The sequence below is a fragment of the Archocentrus centrarchus genome, chromosome 20 (genome assembly GCF_007364275.1).
Source record: "Archocentrus centrarchus isolate MPI-CPG fArcCen1 chromosome 20, fArcCen1, whole genome shotgun sequence".
NCBI lineage: Eukaryota > Metazoa > Chordata > Actinopteri > Cichliformes > Cichlidae > Archocentrus > Archocentrus centrarchus.
This window is the reverse complement of record NC_044365.1, coordinates 11,852,844-11,879,494: the sequence shown is the minus strand read 5'-3', so window position 1 is coordinate 11,879,494 and position 26,651 is coordinate 11,852,844. Positions and strand designations below refer to the sequence as shown.

General features: G+C 41.6%; 1 protein-coding gene across 1 annotated transcript; it reads left to right on the top strand.

The window, feature by feature from the left end:
• The first annotated feature begins 837 nt into the window (after nt 1-837).
• On the top strand, nt 838-25,424 carry itgb1a (integrin, beta 1a). Its single transcript, XM_030757074.1, has 16 exons — nt 838-1,159; nt 14,585-14,651; nt 14,938-15,023; nt 15,473-15,695; nt 15,785-15,955; nt 16,662-16,900; nt 17,164-17,319; nt 17,413-17,508; nt 17,820-17,909; nt 18,172-18,312; nt 18,449-18,648; nt 18,755-18,993; nt 19,073-19,295; nt 21,740-21,972; nt 22,175-22,341; nt 24,281-25,424. Exons 2-16 carry the CDS (start codon nt 14,585-14,587, stop codon nt 24,347-24,349), a joined length of 2,400 nt encoding a protein of 799 aa, XP_030612934.1. The 5' UTR covers nt 838-1,159; the 3' UTR covers nt 24,350-25,424.
• Nucleotides 25,425-26,651: the final 1,227 nt, after the last annotated feature.

Below are 26,651 nucleotides of genomic sequence, written 5' to 3'. Positions count from 1 at the left end.
GCGCGACTGGGGCTGTCCTCTAGCGCTGACGTAGGCAACATGAGGGTCAAGTGTGCAAAATTAGGACGTAATCAAACGGGAAAACAGACGCATCTGCCTTCAAAATAAAAGCATCAAACGCTTGCGTAAAGTCGAGATCGTTTTTGTTTTTAGTTTTTTAGTTTGCAGTTTGTGTTTTAGAAAACACCCTTTTTTATTAACTCCACACACACACAAAAAAACAAAAACAAGTCGGACAGTTTTTTTGTGGAGTTAATTAAAAGGATTATATAAATTAATTTTAATGGTTACCAGGACATCCGCATCTTAGAAAGTACTTCTGGCTGCTCCCTTATTTTCGCGCACGTCCTCACAGGAGCTGAATCCGCTTTGATTTTAACACGGATTTTACCGCAGAGGCTCTTCCTGACGGAACCTTCTCATTTAAGGCCATTTAACCCAGCGTCTCCTCCCGGTGTCGAACCGGCAATCTTTCGTTTGTCGGCCATTGTGTTAACCACAAAACAGGGAGTGAAAGCTTGGTCTTCATCCCTCATCTTTGCTCTTCATCATGGATTTCCACTCACGATACTTTGTCATGTCTTTCTCAATGAGTCTGAGGAGGCCCAGAATTGATTTGCGGGCCTTCTCCGGGAATTCAAATGTAACCTAGCAAAATGTAAATCATAGTTATGCTACGAAATTAGTATTTAATGGAATTGACTCTAGACACTTTTAAATCTAAATTTTCTGTATTTGAAATTGGTTTTTATGTTGAAGGAGTGATAACCGGAAACATTGCTGTTTCATTGCCTGCTTCATTTTTTTCCAGCAGCATCAGCGGACCTCTGAGGATTTGGCTCTTCGTTTTTCCCCCTGAATTAGTCCGAGGTAAAGCGGTCCGCCTAGGCACCGAGGGGATATTGTTTCCGTTTCCAACTACCGAATATTTGGTTTTAATCATATTTACCGCAAACAGTTTCTCAGTGGAGGGGAGCAGCGGGGAATGAGCAGCAGAGGAAATCTCCCGTGACTTTTCCGAGGAGAGCGTGGCCCCCGGTGCCAGCGGGGCAGATAGTTGCTGCTGCCTGAGGCGGCTGCGTAGCGGCTCATCACGGACGAGGACCGCTTGCTTGCTTCTCCTGTATGTTCCTCTGAATAACAGCCCGGCGCCAGCACGGTAAGCTACCTGAATGCTGTGTTTTTATCCCAGCTTGATGAAGGTTACACTGTCAGTGTCACAAAGTTTGCAACATTTTAATACTTTTGTTCATCGCCTACGATTTTTTTTTTTTGTTTTGTTTTGCTTTGCTGGTGTGTGAAACCATTTTCTTTCTTCTTAAAGTGTTTTAAATATATTCTAAATATCCAAAGTAGCATTAAAGCCACTGTGATGTGCTTTCATGTTTAATGTCAGACATTTAAAGATTTAAATGTGCTGAATAAATTATTTTTAAAGTGATGTAGTGGAGCTCTGTTAATTGGCAGTGTGTCAGTGTGTTACGTGCGCTGTCGGTGTTGTGGTGTTCAGCCCGTTCACCCTCACATCACAGTTGGCTGGTGTTTTCGGTGCGAATGATCATATGACAAGACCTAAACTAGCGATCGTATGGTTCTTCTGGATTACTCAGTCAACACGGGAAGCTGAGGGCCCACACGGAGGCCCATGCTAGAAGTTTTAAACTGATGGAAGCATGAGTCAGGCTGCCGGAAAACAGCTATAATAAGCGTGCTGTGTATTCTTTGAGGACCTAACGCACAGCAAAGACATCGGCTTTCTTTCTGTTGCTTGTTATTGTCCATGCAGTGTTTGATTGACAGGCAGCATAACTTCCATTGATTGAATAAAGCCCCCCCCCCCCCCCACTCCCCCGCATTTCATTTAAAGGAGAGCGGGAGGATGGAGGCCTTATAAATACAGCTGACCCACCTGACTCCACACTGTAGAGAACATTGGAGTTTAATCAGGGAAATGGAGGCAGGAAGAGAGAGAGAGGGGGGGGGGGGGGGGGGGGTAGAAGGACATATGCGGGCGAGGGGGGCGGAGGAAGGACAGTAAGGAGAGGGGGGAGAAATGCTTACTGAGGAGGAGGGTAAATGTAGGACAATGGAGGGAGTTGTAGTCAGTAGCCACCAGCTGAATGGATGTGACCTCAGCTCCCTGTGGAGCAGCGGCTGGGGGCTGGCTCCCACCTGATTTATGGTGCCACTTAGACTCAGAGCCACACCCAGGCGTTTCTTCTGCATGTGTGATGTTTCTCACAAATAAGCGGAAGAGAATGGATGGATGGATGGAGTCTGCTTGTTTCTTTGTTGGGGAGCGGCACACACCATATGTGCAAACGTTTCACCATGAGATGGATGTGATGAATGTGCACTTTGTAAATGTGTGTGTGTGTGTGTGTGTGTTGCTGTCTGTTCCTGTGGGACAGAAGTGATGAATGTAGAAGATTGCACTCTGTGACACATGCTTTGTGCCTTCGGGAACAATTTCAGGTGCAAAGACATAAAGTGGCACAAATAATTGCCCGTTGTAGCCGTTTGCCTCCATCGTCTGCACATGCGCTCACCCTACCCCGAGTTTGAAAGCAGGTCAACAGCTGATGAGCCCAGAGGAGCACGACCCACATGCCTGATGAGCCAGCATAAACCTCAGCAAGTCTTGTCTGCATCAACAAGTGCTCTTCAACCATATCTCCAGCAATTTCTACACAATTTATTTGTTGCTTTTGTTTGGTGTCACTCTTTTAGGCATCATTTTTTTTTGTTGCATGGATGCGTTTCACCTCTAGCATTCAGTCAGATCTTCATTGCATTTGCTCTTCCCTGCTCACTCTTATTTTCTCCACATTGAACTCCACTTCTAGCCCCCCCCCCCCTTTTTTTTTCTGAGGGGGGGTGCTTCTGCTTTCTAAAAACAGCCCCAGAAACACCAGGGAGGTATGAAGCGGTTAAAGCTGACCTCTGTTCTGCAAGGTCTGCTGAGAAAATGAAGCTAAATATGTTGGGCTGCCAATAAATAGTAGCAGACTTTTGCTGGGCTGTAAACTCTTGTCGTTCTTTGTTTATTATTGTGACAGTGTGAGTGTTTAACTGGGAGGCTGGATGAGTTTCTGTATCGTTCCTTCACTGGGGGAGTTTGTATTCAGAAATGTGGCCTGAGTCACTAACATAAGCCTTGGCTTATCTTTGAGCAACGCTTAAAATAACAGGACGGAGGGGAAAAAAGAAACAGACATTATAGTTGAGTGAAGACTCGGGGGTATCAGACCTTAATTGCTTGTTTGTGCGGGCTGAGTTTTAGATAAGAAAATGCAGGAAGATGACAGGAAATGAGAGAAGAGACTTAGCTGTGGCACGCAATAACTGGACTCAAACTTGTGATTCTACAGTACCCAGTGTTATAGCATTCCAAGTTTAATTCGAAACCACAGGACTATTGGAACAATGTCTTTTGGACAGACAAGAAAAGGTGGAGATGTTTGGCCAGAATGGAGAGCGACGTATCAGCACAAACACCTCATACCAGCTGTCAAGCATGGTAGTGGAGGGGTGCTGATTTGGGCTTGTTATACAGGCGCACGACCAGGACCCGGGCATCCTGCAGTCATTGAGTCAGCCCTGAACTCCTCTGTATACCAAAGGATTCTAGCGACTAATGTGAATCTACAACAGAATGGCTGAGTGGGCCACTGCAAAACACTGATTCTTTTCTTTTTTCCAAGTCCAGATCTTAACCCAATTAAAATGCTGCAATAGGACCTTAACAGAGCTGTGCATGAACAAATGCCTGCAAACTTCAATGAACTGAAGCAACACCGGAAAGAAGAGTGGGCCAGAATTGGTCCACAAAGTGAGAGACTGATAAAGGCATACAGAAAACTGTTAATTCAGCTTACTGCTGCTAAAGGTGGTTCTCCAAGCTAGCGAATGTATTTAATATTTAACACAAGGCTTCAACATTTTGGCTTAATGTTAGTTAAATAAATAATTTTATGGTGTAATGTGTGAAGTTTTGTAGTTCCTCTGAGGTTATATTTGCCTCATTTTAAGACAGATTGGGAGGGTTGCATCAGGAGGTGAATCCCTGGAAAAACGGGTGCCAAATCAAATATGCAGCGTCATCCATAGCGGTGACCCCTTTGTGAATAAGGGAGCAGCTGAAATAAACATATTTTTTTTACATAAAACTTTAAGCTAGAGGTAGTATTCTATTATGTTACAATATACTAACATCAATTCAGTCTAATCTATTCAGAGGTTTTTGCAGGCTTTAGCTACAATTATTAAATTGTTTAACTACTAACATCACAATTTGTCTTGATGTTTAAGTCCTTTTCTGAGCATTAATCTCTGCCCATGTGTCTATCTTCATCTCCGTGTATGCATGAACACATAAAACCTGAAAGGATGTGAGCTTTGTTGTCTGACTCTTTTATGCCTCTTTTCCACTAGTACCTTCCTGCTTGACTCAACTCTACTCTGTTTTTAGGGTTTTCCATTAGCTTAACTTAAGCTTTTCTTAACGATTCATAAGTACTGATATACAAGGAAAGTAGGGTTCAGGTTTGTACCTTTCCACCATGACAAAGCTTCATACAAACAACTTAAAATCAGTTATCTCAGTAAAATGATGCCACACTAAATCAACGTACCATCAGCTTGATTCACTTATATTCAGTAGCAGCAGTGATCAGGGTAAGGGATGCAGCAGGGGAAATAGAAGCCATTTACTGAAAGCCTGCAGTTCTGATTAAGCAGACCTCAAACTCTTTTTAGAGCATGGTGTTCAGTCAGTGGACCCTAACAAAGAATTATGCATAAGGAAATAAATTGAACTGTGGAGTGTTTACTGTTCTTAGCTTTGCACAGCTTTCAGTCTCCTAGAAGCAGAAAGGGAGGTCCTTTACTTAAAATGTAAAGTCTGGCGCTCTAATGGAACACATGTGAGTGTCTTTGATGAGCCGGTTTTTGACTAGGCTCTCTGCAGGAAAAAAAAAAAAAAAATCAGTGGAGGTGTCCAGATGTGGCGTCTTGTAGCAGGGACATCAAAATGTCCAGTGAAAAGCAGAACAGATGCAGAGCTGATGCACAAGTTCTCACGGGGTCCCTGCAACATGTTAGATTGTGTCAGATATCTGATGCTGTAGTTTCTTCCCTTTGCTGCAGTTCACAGAAATGGTGTGAAGTGTGACCACTGTTCTCTTTGATTGCCACCATGTAGTCTACATTTGTGGTTTTGACTCAAATTTCTAAACAGCTATTGAACTGAAATGAACTTTTGCTCACTTCTGTCCCTCTTGCTTTCCATGCAGGACCGTTATCAGGTGAAACGCTTGGGCATGATTTTGAATGGTGACACACAAGATTTCATGCAAAAGTTGAAGTTGTTTTTTTTTTTTTTTTTTTATCTGTTTGAGAAAATGACATCATGTGTGATTGCATTACTAGTAGACAGCTGCCTCATGCTTGTTTTGCAAGTACGTCACTGATAACCAGCACTCCTTCCAAACCTAGCATGCTGCTGATATCAGCCAGCTGCTTTCCCAGAAGGGATCTCATCCCACAGTCAGACATACTCAAACACCACCTTCTTTGACTGCAGCTGGCAGTATTGGTCCTTTTTGTTCAACAAATAGAATGTAAATCTCTTGGAAACCCTGCAGTTTGCACATAATCGCATCTAGTGTGTAGACCTGGAGAATTGACCTCTTTTTAGTAGATACTGTGCGTCTTGCAGCAGAAGGAGCAGCTTCTCTCCAGCAGACTGACTGCCCTGGAGAAATAATGCTTATTTTTGTCTCCATCCCAACAGACAATTCATTAATCATCTAACAGCTGCAAATATTTATGGGAGACTGCAAGCTGCTGTCAAGATGATTCCTCTGACTGTTTCAGCTGTCCAGGTGCTGCACTGATTTTTGTAGATTGTCCCTGCAAATTAATAAATGTGTCAGCCGTTAGTTAATTTCCAGTCGCTCCCTTTGGCTGCAGTGCTGGCATTGTTTAAAGCAGTTTCCAAGTTTATTTAGCTTCTCCCAGAGTTCTGATTACACTGATGTCCTGGTTTAGATTCAGATCAGACACACTTGATTCACAAAGACAATAAGCTGCTGTTCTGGCAGCTCCCAACATTTTCACCTCTTTGTTGTAAAGTAGTCTAGTCCCGGCTCTCTGTCATCATTCATGTTCTTTGTCCTGCTTTTTTCTTGCCGAACCTCTAAATATGTCATTTTCATGGCTTCAAGAAGAAGATTTGGCTGGTTTCCATGCATATCGTTGTGGGCTTCCTGTGCGATCAAATTCAACTTCCTGTGTTTCAGAACAGGAAGGGCAGGCTCAGCAAAGACAGGGAGTTTGGGAGAGTTTATTGTACAGCAGCTCCCAGCTTCCATAGACTAAGCCCAGGGCTCACATTGCCACAGCAAGGCAACCCCATACCCCAAAACCATCCTACAGTTTAGGCTGGTGGGTTGGTGGTGGTGGTGAGAACTGGATGCTGTTGCCTTGTCTGTCTGCTTTTATGGGACTGCTGTAAACGTTAAAACAGATGGCCCCTTAAAACTGTCTGATTTCACAGATGCCTGAACAAAGTTAGTCCTCTGTCAAGACTTTACTCTGCTTTACTTTAACAGCAAAAACATTTTTCCAAGAAAGATACAGGATTATGAATGTGATTGTTTTTAACAAAAACAAGTAGTAAATTGGTTATATGTCTATAGGCTTGAGGGAACTTTGTGATTTGACTTTGTGTCAAACCATTTGGAGTGAATGGAGAAGCAAGGCAGGCAGGACAAGTCAGAAATAACTTGGCATTGCACAGCTATTTTCAACACAGGAAGCCCCGAATAGTGATATGGACTTGGCCCTCCACCAAAAGGTTGGGGTTTTGCTTCAGTTGTTTCTATTCAGCTACTATGCGAGGACGCGATGTGATGAGCTGCAAAGCTTATTCAATGTGAATGCTTTTGTTGGGAAAAAATAAAAAGAAACCAGCCCCGTCAAAGTGTTATAGATTGTCTGAGTGGAAATGTTAGAAAGTCCTTCAAAGGCAATATCCCTGCTCAGAAGTATATCTTTAGCCTCTGTCACACAGAAGGGGAATGTTGGCAGGCCTCAAGAGAACATGCGTGGCTCTAAGTGTTTGGTGTGAAAAGCAGTGCAGAATTTTCAAGGCCAGCAACAGGCTCTCTGTTGAATCACTGATACAACTGGAATTTTAGCTGTAGCTACAGTATGGTCATTATTCTGTTAAACTATCATACTGTGCATGATTATCAGTCTCCCAGGAAACTATTTTGGAAACTTTTGACATTTCCTAAAACAAAAAAAGTTACCATAGATGTGCAGACCCCACAAACGATCAGTATGGGCTAGCAACTAGCCGCAAGATGAGTGTAAAGTCTCCCGTGTTATTCACTAGGCCAGAACACATCCTGTTTTTCACCCATTCACCCAGTCACACACACACACACACACACACACACACACACACACACACACACACACACACACACACACACACACACACACACACACACACACACATATTTTTCTGCACCTAAGTGCTTTCTGTCTAACATTCACACATGGGAGCGACTCTGGGTTCAATATCTTGCCCAAGGATGCTTGCAGACTGAAGCAGCCAGGAATCGAACCACCAGCCTTCTGATTAGTAGCTGACCTGCGCTAACTCCTGAGCCACAGCCATCCCAGAGGCACTTCTCTCTGCTCCTCTGAAGCTAACATTTCCAGCTGTGGGTAAGACTCGGGACAGTCGGTGATGCTGATATTACATTCAATGACACCTGAGCAGCATTACTGCAATATTCAGACATTAATGCAAAAGATTTCAGATCAGCCTGAGTCATGATAATTGCTGTGCTTTGACAAACATTTCATAATGTTATGTAACAGGTCTCATACTTGAGAGAAATTGAAAAGGAAGAATAAATGGAAGCTGATTGCAGAGCTCTGTGTGTGCCCAGTTGTTGCTTTAGGACATAGTGTTGCAATAGTTGAATGTAGCTGAATATTCAGTGTTTATCTTACCTTGCATATTTTATCTGTAATCAATGAAAGGTAAGAATAACTGTATGTTATTCAGACTAAAAATAATGAGTGGCAGACTGAAGGAAACTCACTGGCATGCCTTTCAGCCTGACTTTCACTCTTCATTACTCTTCGTTATTTTCAAGGTTTTTTTTTTTTTCCATTTCTTGAAACTGTTTCTCTTAAGGAATTGTAAGAAAACTAAAATGCTGATGTAATGTTTTTTTTGTTTCTTTGTTTGTTTGGGGTTTTTTTGGTGCAAAATTCACATTGACTACTAAATTGGGTTGTCCACACATATCAGTCCCCTAGAAACAAAGAAGCACCGAAAGATTAAAGATATCATTATTTGTCTCATTAGTATTATTTAGCACACAGAGGCTCTTTTAAACCAAAAATTGGATGACGAGCGGGAGCACTTTAAGAATCAGATCCTCGTGGTCTCAGAGGGCAGCCTGATTCATTGCTTTTGTCTGCTGTGAGAGGGTCCTCCGGGTGATGGTGGGAGGCGGTGGTGGGGGGGTGGATAGAGACACAGGCAGACACTGTTTGGTATTCTCCTTCAGTTCTGTCGGGCGGCTTGTACGTCTCAGAGCTCAGATATGTTCCCTGCTCTGCTCTGTTTGAAGGGTATGTGGAGTCAAAGGGGCCACCGGCTTGGCTCTGCTCACAGTGGAGGGAGTGAACTGAGCGATTGTGTAGGCGATATGAGGGAGGAAGGGAGGCAGAGTAAGGGAAATGAGGGAGAGAAAATGGGAGGGACGGGAGCATAGGATGCCAGAGATATGCCACAGACAGCACTGGAAACTGAACACATGTAGGAATTGAATGTTAACTAAAAAGTCATTGTCTCTAAACTGTATCAAAGTCATAAATGTTTCTTTTACAATAAAAAGTAAAACTGCAAGTGGAGGAGGGTGGATTAAGAAGGAGGAAAGGCTAAATAAGCAGAGGCGAGAAAAGTCTGTGAGATCCTTTCCTTTGGATTTGAGGCTACCCTTTTCCCTTTGAGCTGCGGACCGCCCTTTCCTGTTTTTCCTTCTTTTCCATTCCCTTTTTGACAGACTTAGAACAGCCTTTCTGAGCAAGGGAAGCACCCGGCCTTCTGCCACAAAGAGTGCTGTGACTCTGAGCTGCATCCAGTTCTTTACAGCTGTACTGTATGCTTTATCGTGTCCCTGTTTCTCTCCCTGACTCCAATGGTCATTATTCATGGCAGTGCTTGCTGAAGTAAGTAGTCCTAAGCACTTGCAAATGCGGCTCAGTTAGAAAGGAAGTAAATCCTGTCTTTCAAAGTGGCTCAATTAATTCTCACACAGGGGCTCAGGAAAAATTCAGGATTCATATGGAAAAATGGAAGAAGTGGGTTTCTGATTGGGGCATTAATAATACAGTATACATGCATCATCACGGGTGTCACAACAGCTCACATTTCCCCAAAGTGCAGTAACACTATTATGGGTTACTATCCTGGTCAGGGAGCGTTCAATCTCTCTGGAATGCCTGAGCTCAGCCCGTTTTAGTCACGCACCACAGCGTCTGCCATGCATCACTTTCTCTTGCCAACTGATAGAACCTTTGAGAGCCGATAAAACACTGGGCTGGCATTAGTCCCAGTTCAGGTGTGCGTAAAGAGTAAAATGTACATGTATGTAGGCTTAAGTCTGAGGCAGGCAGGGGGAGGAAAATATGGGAATTAAAATAAATGTATTAACTGTCTAAAATACCTGTATTACACTTTCCATGTACACATACATTTGAGCATCGCCTTTGTTATAAATCAAACATTAGCAAGTTTGATTTATGTTTTTCACAGCAAAAATTACCAGGATGTTTATGAAAGCAAACTTACTGGAGCTCATTTCAAACCACAAAAAATTGAGCAAAGTTGCTGTAAAGTGAATTATGCAAGATAATGTGTTCTTAGCGATTAAATTGCTTGTTCATAAATGTATGTAAAGATGGTTTTCGAGCATCCTAGTGCCTGAAATGGAGTTCGCCCATACAGCAGTGCAGTATAAGGCAGTTGTAAAGGAATGATGAAACCATGGTTTCCTAGGAACTTATATAAATGGCATTAACAGGCCAGTAGTTAATGTACACTGTATTGCTAAAAGGGTTCATTCATCCAAATCATTGAATTCAGGTGTTCCAATCACTTCCAATGGCCACAGGTGTATAAAACCAAGCACCTAGGCATGCAGACTGCTTCTACCAACATTTGTGAAAGAATGGGTCGCTCTCAGGAGCTCAGTGAATTCCAGCGTGGTACTGTGATAGGATGCCGCATGTGCAACAGGTCCAGTCGTGAAATTTCTTCGCTACTAAATATTCCACAGTCAGCTGTTAGCGGTATTATGACAAAGTGGAAGTGATTGGGAATGACAGCAACTCAGCCACGAATTGGTAGACCATGTAAAAATCACAGCGCGGGGTCAGCAGATGCTGAGGTGCATAGTAAACAAAGATCACCAACTTTTTCAGAGTCGCTATAGACCTCCAAACTTCATGTGGCCTTCAGATTAGCTCAAGATCAGTGCGTAGAGAGCTTCCTGGAATGGGTTTCCATGGCTCGGCCCCTTAGTTCCAGTGAAAGGAACTCTTAATGCTTCAGCATACCAAGACATTTTGGACAATTTCATGCTCCCAGCTTTGTGGGAACAGTTTGGGGATGGCTCCTTCCTGTTCCAACATGACTGCATGAGTGCTCAAAGCAAGGACCATAAAGACGTGGATGAGTGAGTTTGGTGTGGAAGAACTTGACTGCCCTGTACAGAGTCCTGACCTCAACCCAAATAGAACACCTTTGGGATGAATTAGAGCAGAGAGCCAGGCCTTCTCATTCAGCCTCAGTGTCTGACCTCCCAAATGCACTTCTGGAAGAATGGTCAAAAATTCCTTCCCATAAACTCTCCTTCCCAGGGTGGGCCGACATCATATTAAACCCTATGGATTAATGGAATGGGATGTCATTCTTACAACAGTTCATATGAGTGTGAAGGCAGATGAGCAAATACTTTTGGCAATATAGTGTATCTGCTGTTGTTAGGCATATCTTGCAGGCTTACTCGTGAGATCTTTACATTTCACCATGTCATTTCAAAACATGTCAATACAACCTCCCAAAATTGATCAAGCTAGTTCTAAAAACTCTGATATTCAGATATCTTAGTAAGTAAAGTTTATTTTTAAAAGACATTTAAACACTAACCAAATTGCTGTACAAAGTATGTATTTCTGTATACACTTATGTGCATGTAATTACATTTAAAAAAGTAAAAAGTGGACACAATACAGAATTAAGAGTCCATCAACAATAAGCAAACAACTAATGACAACAACAAGGACAGTGTAGGACAAACAATTACAGGTATAACAGCAGATGGGATATTGGTGGGCTGGAACGGCCGGAGAATAAAGGTGGGTTTTGAGCCTAGACTTAAAAGTGGAGTTGAAGGGCACTCTTTTTATCCTAAGGGGAAAATAATTCCACAATTATGGAGCAGCGACTCCAAAGGATCGGCCAAGTTTTTGTTTGAAAAAGAGTCCGTCTTGGCCGTTTTTTTGTTTTGTTTTGTTTTGTTTTGTTTTTCTTTCAGATACACAAAACATGAACAGAATTATTTTTCTTATGCATAGCTACTCATTTTCACTCTGGCCAGCTCTGCTCAGATCAGCTGGTTCTTGTGTTTGTGGTGTTGCGTTTTCAACAGGGAAACTGCATGTAGTGTCAAACACTAGTTGAAGGGTGTTTCTCCCATTTCTTTATTTTTTTAAATGTTTCATGTATCATTGTTTTTAAGTGCCGATACCAGTAGATGAAATGGCTAATAATATCAGCATACCAATAAATTGGTCAGGTTGCATTCTGTACTTATATGCATTATGAATCATTGATTATGGCAGTGTACTTGTATGCAAACAGCCAAATTACACTTGAGTGTAAAGGTTCATGCGTGGAAACACTGCTCCACAGAGTGCCTTTTGTCCGGTTTCCCTCCTCTCACCCCCATCTGAGTATTGGGTTTTCTCCATATTATTATTATTATTGTAGAATCGTTCCCTTAAAATATAAAACACTTGAGGCAGCTGTTGTTGTGATTTTGCACTACAGAAGTAAAACTGAATTTTATTGAAATTGAAATATAATATTAATTGGAGCTGTAATATTTTATTTTCCTGGAGTTTTCCACCAAGAATGCCAAAACTTATCAGTGCTGGGGTTTTGTTTGTTGTGGAAATTATAGTTCTTATAGTTCAGGAGGTAGCGCAGGTCACCTACTGATTGGAAGGTCAGCGGTTCGATTCCTGGCTACTCCAGGCTGCATGCCAATGTATCCTTGGGCAAGATACTTAACCCCAAATTGCTCTCCGACGCAACTGTTGGAGTGTGAATGTGTGTGAATGTTAGATAATTAAAGCACTTAGCTTAGTTAATCATTGAAGTGCTTGTATGAATGGGTGTGCATGGGTAAATGTAAAACATGTTGTGCTCAGACTGAGTAGAAAAGTGCTATATAAGAACTAGTCCATTTACCATTAAAAATTTAATAGTGTCTGGGGTAAATAGCGTAATATTCGGTTCTGTCCCTTCTGTGGGATGTTCTCAGTCTTCAGCTCTCTTACTTTAGTTGTTAACCAAGCATTTTTCTGGGCAGCTGCAAAGCATCATAGGATTGAAGACAACACGGTTACTGTCCAGAGATTACTCTTTTAATCTCTTGTCTCTGCTTATTTTCCTAACTTGCCACCTCACTAGATTCTTTATGGCCTCGTTTACATTTGAATAACTGCAACCAAGAGCTGAGGTCAAAAACCAAAGAAGAATTCTAACAAAACCAGTTATTTTTGTTTCAGAGGAATGCGAGCCTCTTTGACTTTAACCTCGGGATTTTCACTGGAGTCACTTCTTTACTGTGCATATTGAACACACACAAAACAATAATTAAACCTGCGTCATTGATTTGTATTCTGTCATAGCTATGGGATCTTTTTATTCTCTTAAAAGTCTAGCTCCAACACCCAGTAGAACATGCTGCCCATGTCCAGCAGTGCCGAGCTGGCTGATCTAATCTGGGGGGGCTGTAGACAGGCTGTCTCCCCCTCTGTGTCTGTATAAACGGACACACACACACACATTCACCCAAGTGCTTAGGAATGCATCAGTCAACACGGTGTACACTGAATGTCAGAGCTTCCTTTAGCACAGCGTAAGGGAATGCAGTCTTTTAATGCAGCCTCTATGAATAGCCAGCAGCAGCCAGCAGTCTGAAGAAGTTAAAATCAACATTTTGTGACTTTATCCCCGTCTGCCGCTCTCTAATTTGAATCCTTGATGTCTAGTGTGGTAGACTTCTTGCTTCTGAGAATCTCATAGAAATGACTCTCCATGAGTTTGCGTTTTATGGTCAGTTGGAGTATTGGGTGTACACATTCCACATGTTTCAGATTCGGCACGAATCGGATCCCTTGCTGGCGGGAGCACCACAGTGTAACATCAGGCCGTTATTTGGTGGCTCTGTGGAGGAGGCTTCTCAGCTGTGGATGAGTAGGTCTGCCAGTAAGCGGTGCTGAGAATCCCAAAAACATGTCATCACTAACTAAATCTGCATAGCCTGCAGCAATTCTGCAGAATGTATAATGGCAGGGGCATCGTGAAAAAAATACACATGAGTATAACCCCTTCAGTCACCGTATATACAGTTGTGTACATCACTTTCTATAGTTACATATTGTATTGTATTCATTTTCGGACCTAAAAAGATTATGTACGCATATTTTTTTCCACCAAAATTCCTGTATCATGACCGAAGGGGATAAACTCAGCTGTGTTCTCATTACTATTTATTGTCAGTAAGCCTATAACCTCAAACTGAGACTCTTCTCAGGCATTTTTAGCTATGCTAGCAGGTTTATACCTCTGCAGCTCTTAGTATTAACCGTGCCTTGATATTTGTGTATAGCATTGTTATTGTGAGCCTTTTTTAGCAACTTCAGTTTTGAGCAATCCGTCCTCACAGAGCTACTACAAGGTACATACAGAAGTGTTGAGAGAGATAATGGCTGACCAAAAGCACTGCAGTCAGACAGGGATCAATATACATGACAGCAGAGGGATGGCTCTGGGGAGCTGATGCTATTTACAGTAAAAGGGATTGTGGGGGAGAAAAATTGGGTACAGGCCAAGGTATGGTTAATTTGATGTAAGTGTGTGTGTGTGTGTGTGTGTGTGTGTGTGTGTGTGTGAGAGAGCTGCTTGTTACCCTTTGACCAACTAAGAATAGCCAAGCACCCTGTAACTGGATAATTTATTACTTTCAATTATAACCAAGCTATTTACAGGTTTAATCTGTCATCGGACACTCGCTCTCACTCATCTGGACCTTTTTGTCCATGATATTATTAATTCAATCTCTCAGGCCACCAAGCACACTAGATCCTATTATTATAATTAAAGACACAGTCAAAATGGCATCATGCTTTTCAAAACAACAACAGCTCTTTTTGTGTTGAGACTACAACACATATATTTTTCCCTGTGTGTGTTTTTCAGATGGACCTGAAGCTGATCTTGATGTCTACATTGTTAGCAGTCTTTTGCTGCTGTAATGCTCAGAAAGGTAATATGTTTCTGTTGTATGTGGGGGACTTCTGTAGCATTCTTCTTTTGTCATATGATGTCATTTTGTTGATGTCAGCTGGTATGGTAAACATGCATGGAGGTCCCTCCATGGAGAGGGAGGCATGATGTCTTTGACCAGGGCTCCATTGGGACAGTGTTTCAGATTAACCTATTTGTAAGCGTGATGGGCAAGGGCTTAACAGGGCTGCTTACTTTGCAGTGACTGCGCTATACCTCTGCTCCCTCTGACTCGACCCGCTCTTCTCTCTCTGTTTTCCATCTAGAGGGGAACGAGTGCATCAATGCCAATGCCAAATACTGCGGGGAATGCATCCAGGCTGGAGCCAAATGTGGTTGGTGTGAACAGGAAGTATGTGAACTGAAGCAGTCAGCTATTTTCACTGCTGAGGGCTGCAGTTTGATGTTTTGTGTTAGGCTTATATTCACTGTTATCTTTGAAACATTGATTGATTGATTTTTTTTTTAGAATAATTAATTATGAAAAAACATTTAAATTCCCAAAGAGAAGGGTGGCATTTTGTCTGGCCAACAGTCATACAATGAAAATATTTAACAATCTGTTACGTAAGAGAGATAAACAGAAGAGCGGGGAGTTTGCATTCCCTTTAGATTTCAAACTCTGTGCCATATTTTGTGGACTCTTTGTTATAATTTTCTAGTCTCCACTCCCCCGCTGAGATACCTCCAAAGGCATTGTTTTTATTGTTCAGAAATAACAAACATGCTGCAAATGAACGTATTTTCACTTGTTAAACTGCTGGAGTGCTCCTTTAATTCTTCCTGTGCTGCTGCTCTTAGGACTTCCTGAAACAGGGCGAGTCTGTGTCAACCCGTTGTGACGAGCTGCAGTCTCTGTTAGAAAGGGGCTGTAATTTGACAAAAATTCAGAACCCAGTCGGAAAACAGAAGATCATCATGAACAAACCGGTGACAAATCGCAAAAAGGCCACAGGGGATAAAACCAATAAAACTGAGATCACTCAGATCCAGCCCCAGAAACTGAGCCTCAGGCTTCGATCTGGTGGGTACACATTTTATTGATGCTGCTGTCATTGGGTCTTTCTTCCCTTTCAGTTTTATTTAAACATTAAATGCGGTCCCTTAATGTAGGTGAGCCCCAGTCTTTCGACTTGAAGTTCAAACGAGCTGAAGATTATCCCATTGACCTGTACTACTTGATGGACCTGTCCTACTCCATGAAGGATGATCTGGAGAATGTCAAGAACCTGGGAACCAGTCTTATGTCGGAGATGAAAAAGATCACCAGTGACTTTCAGATAGGTGAGGATTATCAATAACACATTTTAAATTGTCTCACTGTATTCATACAGTGTAGTTACACAAGCAAAGAAGGACTTTTAATGACTGCAAAACTACATTTGTAGCCCCAGAAAATAAATACTAGACAAATAAATAAAACAAATTATTACAAGCTTTGGGTCAGTTTAAGTTGCCCCTTCTTTTAATGATATATATATATATATATATATATATATATATATATATATATATATATATATATATATATATATATATATATATATATATATGTTGTTTTTTTTTTTGTTTTTTTTACATTACCATGTCCCATCAGTGTGGATGGGGGCAGTTTTCTCCCAAGTGGGTGCCTTTGAAAACCGCAGAGTAGACTGAATGACTTAAACTAGATGTTCTACATACATATATAGTGTTATTATGAATTTATTAAAGAAAGTGTGGGTCCACTTTGTATCATGCATACAGACACACAGGAGTGGCCACGTGTAAAACAATTTTTTTTTTTTTACTGCCACTCAAGTCTGAATGAGCTGGTTCCACACAAGCAAACAAAAGGAGTAAACATGTGAGCGCTCAGCAGCCTCCTCTGAAATCCATCAGTGTCAACTTACTCATGGTCAAACCAAAGTTAAGCCATTACCCAAATTACTAATTGACTCTTTGCTGAAGTTATTTAAAGTGAACTTCTGAGTCCAACATTATTTTGCAGGTTTCGGTTCGTTTGTGGAGAAGACGGTCATGCCTTACATCAGCACCACTCCGTCCAAACTGCTGAACCCATGCACAGGGGACCAGAACTGCACCAGCCCCTTTAGCTACAAGAATGTCCTGAGTCTGACCAGTAATGGCAGTATGTTCAACTCCCTGGTGGGCAAGCAGCACATCTCAGGAAACCTGGACTCTCCTGAGGGGGGCTTTGATGCTATCATGCAAGTGGCTGTATGTGGGGTAAGCACCAAGGAAATGAAAGTGATCCTATGGGAAATTTTCACTCTCAGGTTCTCAGTTTAAAGTAATTTTCCCACCATTATGGCGCTTGCTTGTAGGGATACAGTGCCAGTAAAAGTGTTTATATGCAGTGTGAGAAGGTATTTTATGAGTTCTTAGTGTTCACAGGGAGATTTGTGGATGTAGTCAAACGTTCATGTGTCACATATTAAGCTGTTCAGATAATTCTTTAATATGTTTTCCTTTTTGTTGCCATTTATCAGGAGCAAATTGGCTGGAGGAATGTTACACGTCTGCTGGTGTTCTCCACTGATGCTGGTTTTCACTTTGCTGGAGATGGCAAACTGGGAGGCATTGTACTGCCTAATGATGGAAAATGTCACTTGGAGAACAATATTTACACAATGAGCCACTATTATGTAAGTAGTTCAGTTGCGCTTTGATTATTTTGTGAAGGTTAGCCATGTTAAACATGTAAAATATGACTTTGTCTCCTCCGTGTTCTTTTTAAGGATTATCCCTCTATTGCTCACCTGGTCCAGAAGCTAAGTGACAACAACATTCAGACTATCTTTGCAGTCACTGAGGAGTTTCAGCCTGTGTACAAAGTCAGTTCTCTCTCTGGTTAACACTCATTCACACATTTTTTCCCCCTTTATTCTTATTCTTTTTGAGCATTCTTCATTGTCATTCTTTATGAGGACATGTTGTATAAGCGCTTTGAGTGCTCTGACTGAGTAGAAAAGCGCTATAGAAGAACTAGTCCATTTACCATTTACCATTTACATGTGCTTATCCAGTGCAGAAAAATATCTAAGCTCAGCCATCTGCTGCAAGTTAATAGTAACATCCCCCTGAACTTCTGATTATTTCCTCCTCCTTCTGTCGTTTCCTTCCTTCTGAACATCTTTCTCCACAGGAACTAAAAAATCTGATACCAAAGTCTGCAGTGGGTACGCTGTCTGCCAACTCCAGCAATGTAATCAACCTCATTATAGATGCTTACAATGTAAGTACGTTGTTGAGATTTTTCACTTTAAGCCCTGCTTTAAATCTTTGATCAAGTTATCATTTCCTCATGTGAAGCATGTTAAATCTTGTAGCTTTATGACTTGAGCTGGAGCATTCAAAGCTTTTTCCATACTTGTATTCTCATTTAATACTCAGCTAAGCCTTTGTGTATTGTATTCTGTCAAAACAAAGCTACCAGATGACATTCCAAAGCAGGAATAAAAAAACAACATTCATGTTATGTTTTTGGTTTTTGGCAGTCTCTCTCATCTGAGGTTATTCTGGAGAACAGTAAGCTCCCAGAGGGAGTGACTATAGCATACACATCCCAGTGTAAGAACGGAGTGGTTAGTGAGGGGGAAAATGGACGGAAGTGCTCCAACATCTCAATTGGAGATGAGGTGAGAACTACAGAATGGCTTTTTGTTGTTCTAGTTCACCAAATAATGATTGCGGCTATTTTCTGTTTTGCTTTTTACAACATACAGAAGTATTTTCTGCTTTGATTTAGGCTTTCTTGCTTATTCCATCATTCAGGTCAAGTTTAGCATTAGTGTGACATCTAAGGGCTGCCCAAACCAAGGCAAGCCCGAGACAATCAAGATAAAGCCCCTGGGATTCACAGAGGAGGTGCAGATTACCCTCAACTTCATCTGTGAGTGTGAATGCCAGAAAAAGGGTATCAAAAACAGCCCGGACTGCCACTCTAATGGGACCTTTGAGTGTGGCGCCTGCAAGTAAGTCTTTAATTTAGAATATAAGACACTGAAAAACGCCATCTTTAAAATCTGCTCTTCAGCTATACTTTAAACTTTAATCTCAACCTCCCCTTTTTTGTGCCAGATGTTATGATGGCCGTGTGGGTAGGCAGTGCGAATGCAGCAGCAACGATGTGGCTACAGAGGACATGGACCGGACCTGCCGTAAAGACAACGGCACGGACATCTGCAGTAACAACGGAGACTGTGTGTGCGGCACATGTGAGTGCAAAAAGAGGCCTAACCCTGAGGAGCGGTACAGCGGCCAGTTCTGCGAGTGTGACAACTTCAACTGTGACCGCTCTGGAAATAAACTGTGCGGAGGTGCGTGGGTCAGTGCTGCGGCCTATTCTTTTACGTTTTTAAGAAGTGTACGGTATTTAATCAGAAGTTCTGATTTTAGGGCACGGACGCTGTGAGTGCAGAGTGTGTATCTGCGAGCCCACATGGACTGGAACCGCCTGTGACTGCTCTATGGACAACAGCACATGTTTGGCCACCAACAAGCAGCTCTGTAACGGCAGAGGAATATGCGAGTGTGGCATTTGCAAGTGCACAGACCCCAAGTTCCAGGGCCCCACATGTGAAACCTGTCCCACCTGTCCAGGAGTCTGCGCTGAACACAAGTAAGTCTGATAGTGTAGAAATATTTCTGGTTTAGCATATATTTCATAGTTTGTTGTATATTTGTGGTGAAAATGAGTTTAATGTGGGATATTTTTAAGTGTATTTTAAATATTAAAATACATGTATACTGTAGTTATTCCTCCTGGCCTTGGAATAAGTCCTTTGCTGATTAGCAGTGCTATAGAAATGGAGCAGAAAATCCAGCTTAAAAATTCAATCAGAGCAAATCTGAAGTTTCATCAGTCTGAAAAAGAGCAGCCTGAGACTGCATACTTCCTGTATGGCAAAAAATTCTCTTCTGTGCATGAATAGATTTCATATGTACAACAAAAATGTTGGGATGCTGTGTGAAATGTAAAAAAAAAAAACAGAATGCAATGATTTTCAAATCTTATAAACCCATGTTTTATTCACAATAGAACATAGAAAACATATCTGGTGTTTACATTTAGAAAATGTACCCTTTTTAGAAAAATATTTGCATATTTTGAAAATGGCCTTGCAACTTTTTTTTGGAATCGGGGTTTTATTTGTGAAGCTGTGATCTGAAATTCAATTCTAAAAAATATTCTTCCAAAAATGAAAAATAAATAAATAAATAAATACTTATCAGTCCCATGACATTACAGCTTAATTAACACCTCAGTCCAGAGTGCTAACGAGATGCTAATGCTTTGTTATGGATACAGTAAACCAAATTGATTAGTACACACTTATCTACATCCTTACTGCAATTACGAGCGCATACCAGGTGAAACTGTTGCAAACCTCTACTGCATGCATGCGTCACTGAACATTTATAGACACGTGGTCTTGTTCGGGCAGCACGGTGGCATGGTGGTGAGCACTGCTGCCTCACAGCTAGAAGGGCCTTTCTGTTTCCTCCGGGTACTCCGGTTTCCTCCCACAGTCCAAAGACATGCACTTACTGGGGTTAGGTTAATTGGTCACTCTAAATTGTGAATGTGAGTGTAGATGGTTGTCTGTCTCTCTGTGTTAGCCCTGCGACAGGCTGGCGACCTGTACAGGGTGTACCCTGCCTCTCGCCCTATGAATTCAATTCAATTTTATTTATATAGCGCCAAATCACAACAAACTGTCGCCTCAAGGTGCTTTGTATTGTGGGTAAAGACCCTACAATAATACAGAGAAAACCCAACAGTCAAAACGACCCCCTATGAGCAGCACTTGGCGACAGTGGAAAGGAAAAACTCCCTTTTAACAGGAAGAAACCTCCAGCAGAACCAGGCTCAGGGAGGGGCAGTCATCTGCCGCGACCGGTTGGGCTGAGGGGAGAGAAAGACATGCTGTGGAAGAGAGCCAGAGATTAATATCAATTAATGATTAAATGCAGAGTGGAGTATAAACAAAGTAAATAAGGTGAATGAGAAACAGTGCATTATGTGAACCCCCCAGCAGACTAGGCCTATAGCAGCATAACTAAGGGATGGTTCAGGGTCACCTGATCCAGCCCTAACTATAAGCTTGATCATAAAGGAAAGTTTTAAGCCTAATCTTAAAAATAGAGAGGGTGTCTGTCTCCCGAATCCAAGCTGGAAGCTGGTTCCACAGAAGAGGCGCCTGAAAGCTGAAGGCTCTGCCTCCCATTCTACTCTTAAGTATCCTAGGAACCACAAGTAAGCCAGCAGTCTGAGAGCGAAGTGCTCTGTTGGGGTGATATGACAGCTGGGATAGGCTCCAGCCCCCCTGCGACCCTGAACAGGATAAGCAGAAGAGAATGGATGGATGGATGGTGCTCTTGTTCAACTGTGGCAGTTGATTGGCTCTTTGAATGTCATGCCTCAATCTTATAATGTCTCTATGCTATGCAGGTACATGTACATCAGGGGTGCCCGATACGTCGATCGCGATCTACTGGTCGATCGCAAGAGGCGTGCAGGTAGATCGCATGGAACCCCCAGTGGAGTTGGGGGGAAAATGTAGATTGCATGGCATTAAACTAAGTAGAAGATGATTGATGAACTGTCATCCATCCGTTTCATTACCACCCTACACACGCGCATTTAACCATGCTAGCTTTGCGTGTAGCTCGCGAGCTGAAAAAGTGTGGGCACCCCTGATGTACATAAATTCACTCTGAAGGAAACTAATAAACTCTAACTGTATATCCATGGGTACACTGCAAACAGGAACTAGTAACAGCTAATCAAAGTAATAGCTAATAGCGAATTGATTGCTATTAATGTGCCAATGTGTAAAACAGTTTATAGATAGCAAAAAACAAGACAAAGACAATAAAAACAGGGTAAATTTGGAGGGGCTGGGCAGTTTTCTTTTGTTTTTTGTCTGAATGGGACCCACAGTGTGAGCCTTTGAAAACTCCTGGTCAGAAATGATACAGTCACACTAAGCTAAAATTAATGTTTCTTTTTTGTTGTCACAGCCAATATAACTGAATCCAACACTCCTTTGTCTTCTCCAGACTGTGTGTCCAGTGCCGGGCATTTGGCACCGGCGAGAAGATGAAAACATGCAAGGAAGAGTGCAGCTACTTTAACCTGATTAAAGTGAAGGACAGGGACAAGCTGCCACAGCCCAATGACTACCCTTACCCTGTGATGCACTGCAAGGAGAGGGATGCCAATGACTGCTGGTTCTACTACACCTACGCTGTCAACAACACGGAAAAGGAAGTCCATGTGGTTGACAAGCTGGGTAAGGAGAGGGCTGGACTCGCTTGAAACAGGGTGTGGAAGGTTTCTGTTACAGAAAAAGCTAATTACAGGGGACTGATGGTTGGCTTACAAAAATAGATCTTTTGTTTACTCACATATAACCATGTGATGGTATGTTTCTCCCATGGTCTTATTTCTGTACTATGATTTCAAGCTGCCCGCTGCACCCTGCTCTCTTTCAGACTGCCCCTCCGGTCCTGACATCATCCCCATTGTGGCCGGCGTGGTCGCAGGCATTGTCCTGATTGGCTTAGCCCTACTGCTCATCTGGAAGCTGCTGATGATTATCCATGACAGAAGAGAATTTGCCAAGTTCGAGAAGGAGAAGATGAATGCCAAATGGGATACGGTGAGTGTCTGGAACTGGAGGTAGCTCTGTGAAAGATGAGCAGTATAAATGTTTTTGATTTTTGGATAAGGTTTGGTTGAGTAATTTAAATGTGGAAAACAGGTGTTGGTTGGCTGCTCTGCAAAGCCAGTCACTGTCAGGGAATTCATTTCTGAAAGTCATTTGTTGTTTTTAGCAGCGGATGAGAATTGCAGACTTGTCGATATCATTATGAAGTGTCTTGTAATCATTCTCCACAGTCTCACAGCTGCACAGACAGATTGAATTTGTTGCCTTTGAGCAGAGCTCAAAATAAAGAGGAAAAATGTCAGAGACTGTGGACTTTTTTGGGAATGCTATGCACTCTGAGCATAGCTGGACTTTTTCCGGGGAGTAGCCACAGCTCCTCCCCCTCCCTGCTTCCTCCACACCATGAGCCAAAATCAATATGACAAAAATCTGAATTTCAGCACAATTCCATGTGCAGTAATATTCCCCCATCTAGTGGCAGGAGTTTGTCAAACATACAGTGAATGTTGGGTTGATGGTGCAGATGTCTCTAATCAGCAGTACTAAACCTGCTCTGCATTTTGGAGTCTTTCTTATTACCATGGGCAGCGTGGCCTAAAGCGCCACATCCCTTTAATTTTGAAAAATATGAGTTCATGTAACCCTGCTCACTGACAAGATAAAAGGAAGTGGGTCTGTGTCAAATTAAATGCAGAAGACATGTATTAGAAATGACACAGCAACAGTGCAACAGTGAGACCTCAGTCAGACCTCATACCCACACACTTTGTTTGAAGTAAGTGAATGAGTCATTTCATTTCTTTTTTTGGACTCAGTCAAATGCGGTGATGTCCTTATTGCATGTTTTGCTCTTCATCTTACATATTAGGTATTCATTAGCAGGTATGATTGATTTCTTTTTATATTGTGTATTTTCTTGACATAACTCACTTGTATTTATGCTACAACAAAGCTATAATAAATTGAGTACGGCTCTTGAAATATTGCTGAGAACAGAAAAATTCTGCCCTACATAAATAAAGCTCACAGGTTCCTTTACTGATTTTCTGTACATGTTGTAATCTGGGAGCCAGTTCTTTTTTTTTTTTTTCTCCTTTATTTGGAGAGGCGAGAAACAACAAGGCAGTGAGGAGAGGATTAAATGCTTTAAGCACCCTGTGGTTAACCATAAAAACACGCTGGAAAAAGATGTAAAAGACTGCAACTGAGCAAGTGATGAGCTGAGTTAGGAAAAGCAGTCCATTGGCTCATTGCTTAATTAGGGCTTCCAGCTAAATTCCTTCTGTTTCACATGCTGTCTTTCTTCTGTCACTGCACTTGATTCATGCCGTTTCATTTTCGCCTGCCTTTTGTATATTTTTTTTCTCCTGCTGTCATTCTTTGTTTCCTTGCTCATCTCTGTTCTGTGCTCATCTGCACCGATAGCAAGAGAACCCCATATACAAGAGTCCCATCAATCAGTTCCAGAACCCAAACTATGGACGTAAAGCTGCTGTTCTTTAAGTTTGTATTTCTTTTTCTTTCCACTTGGTTTTCCTGCATGGGCTGTTTGTGTGTGTTGTGATCTCTCTCTCACTTGTCTTTGTAAATCTTTGAAGGACTTGCATAAACAGGCTCCGCAGCTGCATTAAGAGTAGATTAATAAAGACTGCATGAGTGGGCTGTGGCAAGCAAAAAGAGAGAATATTGTGCGTCTTAGGGCATCAAACCTTGCCTGGTAATTTTACCTCTGGGTGTTTAGTATGTGGTCACAAAAGCATGGCTGTTTGCGAAGTGTGATACCAAAAAAAAAAAACTGACATGTAAATTCAGGGAAAATGCTGTGCTGTTAAATGATAACCAACTTTTTGGAAGAATAACAATACAAAAAAGTTACATATGGTTCGACTGAGTTTTGGAATTTAACTGTTACTTCAATTTCTCTTTCCAGGGTGAAAATCCGATCTACAAAAGTGCTGTCACGACTGTGGTCAATCCCAAATATGAAGGCAAATGTTAGCTTCACAGTTCCGCTCTGCTATCAAGTATCCGACAGCTGCAGCCTTTACCATAAATTTGGGTTCTGACGGGAGCACGTGGTGGAATTTATGTGCATTTTTCTATTCGCTTTGTCATTACAATGTATCATTTGGCCCACTGCATTAGTATTTTTACTAACACTTATGATTTTTATGCATTTGTTGTATTTTAGATGTACAGTATACAGTATGTGTATATACTTTTAAGTTGCATATTTGCAGTTGATGGATTTATGGTGTTTTCTCCTGCCTCTGGACTGGTACGGGCAGAGGATTTAGCTTCTTTTTTTTTTAGCATCACAGCGTGGACACCGTGGATAATACAATACATGCTGCTTCTTCTGTCTCTCCCTCTACTCGTCTTTCTCTGTCTGCACTGACTGCCTGTGAGTTTCTGTGTGCTGCTGGCAGGGCCTGAGTTTAATATGTAAATTCTCGGCCATAGCAGGACATTATACTGGTGTGTATATATCGGAAACAACTGCAATAGGACATACTGAGTAATATTGAGCATTCAGTTTAGATTGGACCCTTGCACAGTAGATTATGCAGTGGTTTTAAGTGTAGTTTTGAACTGCAGCTTAAGAAGATCCAGTGTTTATGATTTTACTCTCATTAAAAGGGAATGTGTACCACTTGTTCAAATTTTGAAAATGTGGTGATGATAAACAATCAAAGGAGTTTTATTATTAGAAAACAAGTTATTACTACCTAATGAGATATAGTTGTATTTGATAAATGAAATAACTTTAATACTCATTCTCAGGTCCTTTCTTGTGCCCTTGTAAAGTACACCAATAGTATGTGGTCTGTCAGTGAGCTGGTGAAGTCGTTTGTGTGAGCCAATTGTGCTGGTTTAATTTTTTTTAGACTGCAAGACTGAAACGCTTGTCGAGATGTCACATGAAAACCTCTGAAATGTGCCCACACCCAAATGCCTCATAATTACCACACTCAAGCCTTTACAGTATTGTTTTCAAAGTGCCTTTTATTTCAATATCATGTTTTCCCACAGTGCTGTTTATGAGTTATTTATTAAATAATGGACAAAAAAAATGTGTGTTTTCATTCTGTGGGGTTAATTTATGACTAAACCCAGTGTGTTCTGAAAATGTTTCAAATATATTTTTAAGCGTTTTCAGGTGTTTCGATTGTGAGAGGGCTGTAAATAGATTTAGGGCCATAAATTTTTGGACAGTGACAGTTTGTGTAATTTTGCATCTGCACACCATCGCAGTGGATTATAAATGAAGGTCCATTTGCAGACTTTAAAGGTAACAGTGGTATTGTATTAACTGTTTAGGAATTGCAAAAAGTCTCAGAAGTAATTGGACAGTTGAGTGATGAGCAGTTTCAGGTGAGGCTTGTTTCTTTGTTATTCTGTGACAAACTAAGCAAATAAATGATGAGGAGTTGATTAGCTGTTAGTTGTTTACTGGAACACTCAATAGGAGTACAATGAGATGAAAGATTTGGGGGGGCAATCATCATTAGGCTGAGGGGGAAAACCAAAAATGTGGTACAGGGCAGCGAGGTGGTTACAGGCTCACTGTTGCCTGGGTTCAAATCCACCATTTGGCCAGGAGCCTTTGTGCAGTACTTCAGCTCCCTAAAGTGGATGATTGCAGAATTCTTAAGTGAGAAAAAGCCTCACAAAATCTGGCCAAGTCAAGAACACTCTTGAGGAGGTAGATGTATCAATCAAAATGATCAAAAGATGCTTTTGTGAATTGAAATGCAGACCGTTTACAACAAGGTGCAAACCACTGGTTACACTCAAGCCCAGGCCAGATTAGACTTTGTCTCTCAAACATGGTGGAGGCAATGCATATACAGCTGACAGTGAAAGTGGACCACTAGTCTTTATTGATGATGTCACTACTGATACAAGTAGCAGGATGAATTGTGAAGTGTACAGGTCTCTACTCTGCTCAGATTCAGCCAAATGCTGCAAAACTGATTGACTGTAAACAGATAATGAGTTAAAAACATATTGCAAAGGCTACCCAAGAGTTTCTCAAGACAAACAAATGGGATATTCTTCGATGGCCGAGTCAGTCATCCAATCTCAACTCAAGAAAGCACACTTTTGAGTTACTGAGGACAAAACTGAAGACAGAGTAACTCACAGACAAGCAGCAGCTGAAGGTGGCTGCAGAGCATCTCAAGGGACGAAACAGCATTTGGTGATGTCAGTGGGTTGTGGACTTTAGGTAATCAGTTAGTGCAAAGAATTTTCATCCAAATATTAAAAACAGTCTTTATATTTGAAATTATGTGTGT